Source organism: Grampus griseus (assembly GCF_964374135.1).
Source record: "Grampus griseus genome assembly, chromosome: 10".
Lineage (NCBI taxonomy): Eukaryota > Metazoa > Chordata > Mammalia > Artiodactyla > Delphinidae > Grampus > Grampus griseus.
This window is the reverse complement of record NC_139004.1, coordinates 92,437,236-92,448,226: the sequence shown is the minus strand read 5'-3', so window position 1 is coordinate 92,448,226 and position 10,991 is coordinate 92,437,236. Positions and strand designations below refer to the sequence as shown.

The window sequence follows — 10,991 nt, the reverse complement described above, 5'->3', positions numbered from 1 at the left end:
CTTTAGGAATCTTATTTCCAGGCTACATTGCTATTTAAGAATAAACTTGTGGGGCTTCCCTGGTGGCACAGTGGTTGAGAGTCAGCCTGCCGATGCAGGGGACGCGGGTTCATGCCCCGGTCCGGGAAGATCCCACATGCCGCGGAGCGGCTGGGCCCGTGAGCCATGGCCGCTGAGCCTGCGCATCCGGAGCCTGTGCTCTGCAACGGGAGAGGCCACAACAGTGATAGGCCCGCGTACCGCAAAAAAAAAAAAAAAAAAAAAGAATAAACTCGTGTGTGAGTACAAAAAACTCCAAGGGTCTATATTCAGTGAGTTCTGTCTTGGAAGAGACATCAAGATGGAGGATGCTGCTCGTGTCCTAACTGGAGTATTTCTGATACACAGACGGTGATATTCAATAGATACGGAGCACAAGGAAGAAGGAAAGGGTATCTGGAACATCAAACAGTGAGCCACTCATGTTCCTTCTGACCATTTCCTTATTGCCTCTTAAGTAGCTCAGTTACTAGAAGCCCCTGTGAGGAGGAGAAAGGCCATTTTAAAATGAGAGATACAAGCTGCCTTACAAAAAGCAGGACTGCTTCAGAGAAATCAGTTATAGAGGAAGGCTGGCAGGGAGAAATGATGAGTTTGGAGGAAAAATTCATTGTTTTAGACACTGCACATTTGTAGTTTGGGGCATTTTATGTGTACTCTACTATCATCTATTCACATGGAACCATTCCTGATAATGCTATGTGAATACGCAAACCCTAACATAGTTATTATTTTAACAGTTTTATTGAGATATAATTCACATACCATACATTTCATTCACTTAAAATGTACAAGTATCCTACTTATGATATCATACAGGAGTAGAGTGTTATATATAACATGGGTCCCTATGATATAACTTTGAAAGCACAGAGTCTCCTGGTGGTAGGGTCTAAATGTACTAGAAAAAGAAATAATAGATTTTTGCCTCTCCAGAAGTTTAAATTGAATTATAAAACTCCCATCACCTTTGGTGGTGTTGACAGGGTTATTTTCATGTCGTTAATACATGAAGTGAGGCTGTTTGAAGCATAACTTCACAAGCCTTGAAGTACAGCAGGTATATAGCAAAAATTTTACAATTTGTTTCCTTTTATGACTTTTTGTTATACGTGGAAGTCATTCTCATGGTTATATTTTTCACTATTGGTGATAATCATTAGGGTTTTAGCAGGTGATAATTCATCATGCCCTTTTCCTTGATATGTTTAGAAACAGATGAGAAATAAACTGCTGGAGTCATACAGAAATGAAAATACCAGCCTTATTACTGATAAAATTGACTGGAAAGGAAGGTTTAGGTATTCAGCCATCAGGGTTTCCTTGGATCACTGATTAGGTTTGGTGCTAGTACTAGAAAGTTCAAAATAACAGTGGCATAAATGACGAAGACACAGTTTCTCACCGAATAGTCCAGAGGTGTCAGATCAGGGCTGGTAGAGTGTTGGACAGTGTACAGCCTCCAGACTCCTTTCAATTTTGCTGATTTGCTATGTGTGGCTTCCTTCCCCAAGGTTATTTTGGGGTATGGCATGGATGCTTCAGCTCCAGGTATCATGTATACATTCCAGCCAAGAAGAAAAAAGAGTGGGATAAGGGAAGGATATCTCCACTTAAGGGCACAACGTTTTCCCTCATATCCCACTAGCTATGACATAGTCCCTTAGCCACATCTCACTAGGAAAAGTGAGCATTCTCGGCAGTCATGTACCCAGCTAAAAACTGAGAATTCTATGATAGAAGGGGAGAGAGAGTGTTGCTGGACAATCTGTAGTCTCTGCCACATTCCTAAGTTACAACCACTGGGCTCCCCTACAGTGAGGGGCAAGCTCCTTACCACAGAGCAGAGACTGACCCTGAGGGTGAGCTGCTTGTAAGAGGGGAACCCAGGAAGGGCTGAGCCAAACACACTCGATTCCTCCTCATTCTCGTCCACTGCGAGGCCAGACACGCTTCTGCTCTACTTTTCCTTCCTCACTCGTGTTTGGCTTTTCTGAGGGGCAGTACAGTGAGCTGTCATAAGGCAGGAACGCAGCACATGATTCAGCACCACAATAACAAGGTTTCCTTAATTTCCCATTATCCAACCTTTCTTTGTCTTCACTATCCAGCAGATTAAGAAATCTTCCTGAATAGTCATAAGAGAGTTCTTCTTCTGGCACAATGTCTTTGGCTGCAAAAAGTGCCAACTTTGGTACCATCGAGTTGACTCGGACAGGAATCATCAATAGGTTTGGCTCACAAGAATGGTTAAGGAATCTTCCAATATTTCCTATAGAGGTAGGATCAATGAACGTTTCCATTACCTGCCCATTATAAACATGCTCCCTGACGGCTATAATGTAATTCGAATCGTGTATTGTTTGTAACTGAATTCTTCTCTGTACTTCTGGGAATCCTAAAACCTCGCCAGCATATTCACAGACAAACCGTCCTTTTGGTATAAAGTCCAAGGTACGAAGTCCCCAGCCTTTGCGATCTGTCTTGAACACCTGGAGGTGGAACTGCAGACCCCGCTGGACCACTCTGTTCCTGCAGTGGTCGCTGCACTGACACAGGACATTGCATTCAAAAACTGGCTCAGCGCACTTTGCTTCTGATCCTATGTGTCTGAGGCATAAATTATCATCATAGTTCTTCTCACGACGGAGACAGGAGCAAGTTCCAGGGAGGCAGGGAGTTCTGAGACAAACGCATCCGGGAAAGGTTATCAGAGTGGGATCAGTGTCTCCTCCAGGCCCGGCTACATGATCAGGAGTATACTGCAAAAAACAGAAATACTGTTAAGTCAGCACGGCAGGTCATATATCTCACCTGTATTTCAAGCAGCTTTTGGCTGAGACAGTTTCTAATTCCAACAAACAGAATGAAACAAAAATGACAAAATGCAATATATTACAATATTGCCTGAAAACATCTCTCTCCAATTTAAAAACCAGGGTTAATTTTTAGATTTAAAATTTGGTGGTTTCCTTTTAAGCAGTGGAAAAATTTATGTATTTTTCTCTTATCAGATATTGAAAAATTTGTAATCCATTTTGTTTCCCTGTTAGCTTTAGGTGTCAGGAAAATCAGTGCTGAATTTAGGTTTTGAATGCAGTTATGTGTTTCCTCCTTGGCTTTTATCTCTTTCACATTTATCTGATAATACAAATGCATATATGTATTTTTATTGTGAGTTACCTCAGATCCTTTTTGGGGATAAGAAAGTCATAAATGATAAATCAATGAAAAATGGCCTTTGGGAGAGGGTCTTCCATTGATTTTTTAAAAGAATTTTTAAATTTGAAGATTATCTAAATTCTTATATATTCTCTCATGTTTTTTAAAAATGCTATTACCTTATAGTTCTATTTGAGTCTTCACAAAGTTAAAAGCAGAAATTTGGCAAAAAACTTGCAGAGATAATTCCAAAAATTGTCACATAATGTTAATAGATATTAAAATTTATTGTAGATATATTATGTACATGTAAAGAAATCCTGTTCTTATTAAGTGTGAAAGGGAGTATACAAAAAAGTTTCTGTCTTTTACACGTACCTGTATTTTCAAAATGTTACATTTATAAAATGTTATGATAAAGAAGTCTTAAGTCTAAAGTGTCTCTGTGAAACCTGACCTCTGGTTATTGCCTCACTGGCAAAATGAAGCATATTCTCAAACCCTGAAGATTACAGTATCTCTCATGAGCCCAGCATATTTCTTCATGTGTAGAACAATTCATTTATTTATACTTGTTTTGTTCCAGAAAGGATTTAATGAAGCTTACAAAGAGGGAAGATAAATGAACAATAGGTAAGGAAAGTAAGGTGAAGGGAAAAATAAGTCGAGAGAGCTTAGACACACTAAGTGTGCAGCAGAAGTAGACTGGACATTTGGCTCTGCCCAAGAACAGCCACTGCAAAGAGGGAAATATAATTAGATGTATGGCTTGTACTGTCTGTAAGGAATAATCTCACTGTTCAGAAGCATTGACTGTTTCTAGTAGGGAGATGGGAGAGAAATTTGACAAATGAGTCTGTCTAAACCATTCTTTACCAGGACGCAGTTTCATGGGCTGTTTTTCATTTCATTCATTCCGACCCTCAATAAAGGCTGTTGGCATCCTGCCACATGAAGTCAGTAAGAGCAGTTCTGCAAGAGACCAGTCGACAGAATTTAGCATATCCAGAGGAACGTCAATTATTAGCCTTTCAGTCAATTATCCATTAACATTGTGTCAATACTTTTAGAAAAAGTATTGAGCAGCATGTAGTTATACTCCCTGTGGAGGCCTTGGTGGAGCTATGCAGTTAGGTGCAAAATCCTATACTTTAAAAAACCCTGAGCTAGCGGGGAAGGATTGACATCCTTCTGTGAAAGAGTGGTGAGTGGGCGTACCTGTGGGGGAGGGGGAGAAGGCCAATACTGCTTAAAAAGTGATTTGGGGGTGGAGAGTGGAAATAGCTTCTCCTGTTTGTGTCGGTTCTTACAGCTTTAGCTTAGCAGAGATGTCATAAAAGGATGAAGGATGGCTTAGAAAAAGATGCCCCATCAGTCAAATTCAATGACTGCTGTCTTTTACAGAATCTACTTCCAGACTTTAAGAGTCAACTTAGAAATGCTTACTGAGACATTTTAAGAAGTGCTTGTAAAATGACGATTTTACTACCACTTTGTTAAACTTTTCATGAAGAATTCTTTTCACTTGATTTGTTCTTAAAGGTGCATAAATTTTAATGTACTATAGAAATCATTAAACTCTAAGGTGATTTATTTATTTTTTGATGCAGATAACCACTTTTAAAATAAGCTCTGACTTACTGTAGTTTTCTAACCAGGAGAGCATATTATTCCTTGTTGAACTTATTTGCATATGGATAAATACTTTCTGGAAAAAATACTATTATTTGCTTATTTTTACTTTTACATTTAAAATAAGATTTTGGAGAATCTGGTGATACATTTTTAAAAATTCTTCAATTTAAACTTTTTGCACAATCTCAGATCCTTTAGAGACTTAGATTACAAATGGTAGCTGATTCCAAATGAGCTGCAAACGCCGTCCAAAGGATAATAGAGACTTCTGGATAATCTTCCTGTTTAAAGAGAATATATTTTCCCCCTTGATCGATGTAATCATTGACCCTGATACCAATAATAATCACAAATCATTTTATCTCTATATGTTTCCACTTTCTCCTTCGTAAAAAGGTTGGTTAAATACCATTCCAAAAAGATATTTTACCTGATTTAGGAAAATGGCTATACTAAAGAATAGTCTTTTGAAAACTGTGGTCTGATTTAACATATCATTATGTAATCATCTATCTTTTCAGGTATCTACATATTGAAAAGTTAATTATATTTTTCAGAAATAATCTGACATTTTATTCAAATATTTATATGCCATATAAACTTAAATTCTGCGTTTCAGAAAGCTAATGTTAAGTGTGTTACAAATTAGGAATCAGCTGGCATCAGCTTAAATACTCCCCATTTGTAACACTCTTTCCATAGTCTGTACCCTACTCCCTGGTACAAAGCCCAGGACCAAACTGATCCAAAAAGGGTGTTACCCTGAGGGGTTTTTGTGCTTACCCTAAGCCAAGGAGAGATCAAATCCTGGACATGTTTTAAAATCGATGCAGCATCTATTCTTCTTCTGATGAAAGCATCCTGAGTCTTCCCAGGGGAACCCTTCTCATTCTTGTCTTAATGGTTTGCATGGGGCTTCAGGTTGGGTGGGCCCTAAACCTGGCTAATCAGAACATCGCTTGCTCTTTTCAACAGTATTTTTGGTTCATGGATGGGCACAGGACATAAGCCAGGTCAATGAAATATAGTTCTGGGACTCCTGCTGAAAAAATTAGGGAAGAGGCATTCTTTTTCCACTGGGTTTGCTAACCTACAGAGTATCCATCAGGCATTCCCAAGTTGTACGACACACATAAGACCTACTGAGTGTGTGGCCCACCGCAGGAAAGGGGAGCAGGGGTGCGAAGCAGGGAGGTGGTAGAGAGAAATATCTGATGACACCTTGAGAGTTCCTGGATCCAGAGATGCCTACAGTTAACAGTCTCGGACTCTGCTGTTATATGAGGAAATTCCTTCCCTTTTTTGCCTGAGTCAGTTTGTGTTGTATTTACGTTTCTTGCAAACAAATGAGTCTTGACTAATAAACCCAGGGTGGAAGCTGAGAATGGTTCCAGGAAATGGCTGGAAAATTTAGTCAAAGATATAAACGGCTAATGAGCAATGAGGTCTCCAACCGGGAGGTGAGAATGGAGCAAAGCGTGAAGGAGGCTAGCCAGGAAAACTGTGACTGTGGCCTGAACACAGGGCAAGCAGTGGAGAACGTCTTAATGCAGAACATGGAATGTCCTAGAGGAGACACATACAGGACTAGGATCTTATTAGCACTGTGACCTTACAGCGAGTGACTTGCTAAAGTATGCGTTGGCAACTATAAAAGAGGGACACTACCTATATCTGAGGGGGGAAAGGTTCTCAAGAAATTTAATGAACATAACACTATACTCTGTGTGGGCCACTTTGTACTTTTAAAATAGTAACTTTCTTAAATTCTTCTAGATATTATTTCGAGATTTTATATTTAAAACATCATATATTTCTGGCACATTAAGCTCTCTAAACATTCCCTTTCTATTTCTCTTACAGGTTTCTATGAAGGAAATAAATGTGAGAAACCACGTAAAAAGCTTTCTCTAGTGGCTGGCACATTAAGTGTTCAATATGAATTATGCAGGCTATCTAGTAGGGTGGTGGAAAAAATAGGTTTGGAGTTAAACTTCTCAGGTTTAAACATACTCAAACCAAAATTATGTTTGGAAAACCATATGATTATAGTCCTACCTCCATTATTTATCCATCTTGATGGGGGGAAACTGAGAGTTGACCCAGCACAGACTGCTTTCAATCATCAGTAAATATTACCTTATTGTGTATTGTATGCACATGCTGGGATTTAGAAAGAGCAAGTCAGAAAAATACAAAGGAGGACATGAAGAATGGGATTTTTATCATTTTTTCAGTAGTCATAACAAAAGCTTTACTTTTTCCTGGTATGTATCAAAGTGCAAAATTGATCATGTAAGAGTTGAGAATAAATACAAAACGATCAGTGCAAAATGCACTAGAAACCAGATCCGTGAAGAACTGGATGGAGACTTCACATTTTGTGACAGAAAACTTGAGAATTTTTTTATAAACTATGGTCACCCAAGAAGCCAAAATGTAAACAGAGGACAGCATGTTAAAGTGCAATTATATTGTACCTCCTTGGCTACAATTAATTTCTCCCTTATCTGAAGTAGACCTGCACTTATTAATAGTATGAACTTTGGGATCTAAGTGGCATAGACTGTTGGGCTCTAAGTGTGTAGGTCCGACCTTCCTACCAAATGTCTTAAGGAAAGGCATGGTCAGGAGGTTTGGGGTATGGAGTGGTGATAGGGGTTGGGTTCCTATCCATAGTACTAGGCACAGAGCAGGGGGCTCAGGAAATATTATTTGATTGCTTAATTGAAGCTCTTAATAATTTTTGATTGGAAGACTAACTTTTCTGAGTCACATTCTGTACCAAAACCCCAGAAACTGAAACATGACACTGCACAATATTCTGGGCTTAAAATCTAGGCCTCAATTCTGAATTTTAAGGAAGTGCTGTGGAAATCTTCATTCCATTTTTGGTTGTTTTGAAACACCAGCTACAAGAATCTTTGTACTTGGCCTCTAGCCCCAATGAGTTTGTTTTTTCTCCAAGCAGCTATTAGGAGACTGTGAGCCAGACAATTCTTGTCAAGGTCATGTTGAGACCTTAAAAAGGATATTTGAAGCTGGTTTCAGAAACCTGAAAAATGGCTAGATCCAACTCTTAGTTCAAGAAAATCAATCGGTTTATTTTCTACTTGTCTTTTGACCCCGATGGCATTATGATGTGCTTGTTTCCGATCTGAACATTTGAATGTTCTTTTTGCCTTTTCATACAGGATCCAAAGGCAAACTAGACACAAAGTTATTTTTACTCTGAGTTTTTCATGCCTTAATTCTTATGTGTGCACATGCCTGTGAAGGCAGGGTTTGGGGCAAGCAAGCTGTTCTGACCTTTTGTAAGACTGGTATTGTGCTCCATGAATATATGGAAGCAAACTAGTTGAAGGCCCTTTTAGGCTTGTTATTTACATGTTTCAAGCATGTTTTATCTTCTTGGTAAGACTATAAGCTCCTTAAGGAATGGATCCTGTCTTCTATTTGTAACTCTAAGTCTACCTAGAGCTGTGCATACAGCCAGGAAGCTAGAACACTGTGGGATTGAGTCTTAGTCTCCTAATTTTCATTTATGCCCATCAACTGTAGGTATAAGGATCAATCACAAGGCTTCCTCTGCCCCCCATATAGTGCTTTCCATATGCTCTTGTAAGTTCAAGGGCAGGAATTGTATTGGCACCATCTTATCTTCTATGCCTAGCTTAACACAGTGCCAGGCACATTATAGGCACTCAATTATCTTTTGAAGAAAGAGAACATATGTCAATGTTTTAGACCAGGCATTCAGCAATGTTTGGTCTTCAATAAGCTTTTAGGGATCAGTGTTCAATATGGCGCTAGCCACCTGTATTATTAATGATAAACTGCCTAATGTAGTTTGAGGAAAACTAACCATTTCTAACATTAATAGCCTGCTCTACTCTTTGAAAACTGCTGAATCTGTCCTCTTACTTGATTTTCAAAATAACCCTAGGAAGGACAGACAGGGTTTGATATCAATAATGGGTGTGACAAGGGCACTAAAACTTTAATTATTTTCATTTTGCAGATGAAGAAACTCAGGCTCTGAGACATGGCTGAGATGCTAAGCCCTGAATCTAGCTCTCCTACTTCCAAGTCCAGGGCTCTTTCCACTCCAACCAACAATCCTTGTTTTTTTTTTTTTTTTTTTTTGTCATTCCTTGTTCCTTAGGCAACATGCAGGCCAAGGTCAAAGGGATGAGAAGGTTGGAGCACAAAGGACTTTGAGGTAATAATAGTAGTTAACATTTATTGAGTTCTGTCAGCAAACCAGGAACTGTATTTTACCTGTAATTCTCGAAGCAATCCGGAGAGAGTTATTACTATTTTAATCGCACACGGGAGGACTCTAAGGCTTAGCTGAGGCTATTTATATTTGCCAAAGTGCTCACAGCATGAGGGAAACCTCAACTAAATGACTCTAGAAGCTAAGTTTTTAATCATGACACTAGGCTAAGATCCGTTAATGGGCCCCATGGCTTATCTTACAAACAAGACATTTGAGACCAGAGAGGCAACTGATTTGCCCCAGATCTCAACGAGTTCTGGGGACAGAACCAGGACAAAAAGCCAGGTTCTCACGGCTCTTTCCAAGGGACCTCATGAGACCTCTGGTTTTGCCTTCAGGGAACTGCCAGTCTATGGGCAGAAAAGAACATGTAAAGGTCATTGCGAAGGGTTAATGGGAAAAGACCGAAACCTGTGAACTATTTAAGAGCTTTTCCCGCTAGCAGACTGTGCGATCGGGTTAAAAAAAAGGTCTAGAAACTTGGAGACAACAATCGAAGCACTACCACGTAGGGTAATTGAGAACTGAACCCAGCTACCACTTACCCCGGCAATCCACCTGAAAGGGCGCCAGCCCCATCCCCGGGCTGCGCGCGCAGCGCTCGTGACCGCCTAGCTCCGCCTCCATAGAAAAGGGTACCGGCCACGCCCTCGGGGGCCGCGCGCAGCTCTTGGGCTGGCCGAGCCCCGCCCCCTACCTGAAAGGGCTCTGGCTCTGTCCCTGGGGGCCACGCGCTCACAGGCAAATTTTCCAGGCGCCGCGCGACGTCCAGCTGCTCCGTCAAGGCCTCAGGCTCCTCCTCAGAGGCCGCCATCCCGCAGGGCCAGTTCTGCACGGCTTTAGCGGCCGTTTTGCGCCGACACGATGCGTCTACCACCTAGACTCTCTTGAACCTCGCAGAGGGCGCTGGGAGTCGGGTCCCGGGGCCGCACAGCCTCATGGGAGTCGTAGTTTTTATCTCCCCTATCAGAAGTTTGCCTGTGAGGGCGTCACCTCCCTCGACTCTCACTCTGCGTTCCTTGACTTTTTTTGGTCTGGCTCGGTTTTTGTTTCGAGCCAGGTGCACAACAGATAATACAAAACCTTGTAAGGTATGGACAAAGCTTTGGGAACACACAGTGAAGTGCTTGAATTTTTCCTGTGAGCCCAGGGAGGGTTTTCGAGGCGAGGTCGTTTGTCCGTGTGTCTGAGGGTTTGGAAGCTAGCTGGCGCGGAGGCAGGGGCGCGCCCTAAGCTGAGGGAGTAAAACACCCCCGGGTCTCCGAAGTCCTGGAACTTGTGGGGCAGCTGGGGTGTGTGTGATGGTGTTTGCGTTCGGGGGCGGAATAGCCTGACTGGGCGTCGGAAGGCTGTGTATCGAGTCCGCCGCGCGCTCCCAGACTGGGATCCCTGTTTCCTTTCGGCTTCCCCTGCTCTGAGGAAACCGATACCCGCCCCGCAAAGGATTCCGATAACGTCGAAATTGCTGAATCCAGTGGAATATTTTCAGCCTTCCCAAAGCTCGCTGACCCGATTGTTCTGCTGCTTCTATGTGAAACCGTCTCTTCTCTCAGTTTGTGGGCCCCCGTCCTGGGTGCGCTTGCCTTGCGCAGACCGTCCTCACTCTCCTGTCGTTCTCGGGCCTGACTCTGAAATGGGGGCGGGTGTCACTCAGGTTTCTGCCCCGGGCCCCTTTCTCACCTTCTCTGGGTTCCTCAGTAATAGCATCCACTCCCTGGCTTCAGATACTATCACAAAGTATTAGGTCTTCATCTCCAGCCCAGCTGGAGATGGATATGCGGTTATGGTTTCTATTTTCTGTCTCATATGCACCTTAAGTTCAAAGTGACCTGAGTTGACTTCTTATTCTGCACATCTTTCTTTTACCCCTTTA

The 10,991-nt window shown here is 41.6% G+C and overlaps 1 protein-coding gene across 2 annotated transcripts; it reads right to left on the bottom strand.

The window, feature by feature from the left end:
* Positions 1–249: 249 nt before the first annotated feature.
* On the bottom strand, positions 250–10,005 carry LOC309828131 (histone-lysine N-methyltransferase SETMAR). Of its 2 annotated transcripts, none has more exons than XM_082663229.1 (2): positions 9,816–10,005; positions 250–2,801 (listed from the first exon to the last, which is right to left on the bottom strand). In XM_082663229.1, exons 1-2 carry the CDS (start codon positions 9,930–9,932, stop codon positions 1,962–1,964), a joined length of 957 nt encoding a protein of 318 aa, XP_082519355.1. In that variant the 5' UTR covers positions 9,933–10,005; the 3' UTR covers positions 250–1,961. The 2 variants fall into 2 exon arrangements, with proteins under 2 accessions (XP_082519355.1, XP_082519356.1); XM_082663230.1 differs by having other exon boundaries at positions 9,858–10,005.
* Between the last annotated feature and the right edge of the window lie 986 nt (positions 10,006–10,991).

Bases quoted from the DNA above. Each gene is read 5' to 3' on its own strand.
- LOC309828131 (XM_082663229.1), bottom strand. From the start codon at position 9,932: ATGGCGGCCTCTGAGGAGGAGCCTGAGGCCTTGACGGAGCAGCTGGAC. The intron at 2,802-9,815 runs GTAGGGGGCGGG...TGTTTTTTGCAG, and splicing joins CAGAGCCAGAGCCCTTTCAG to TATACTCCTGATCATGTAGC.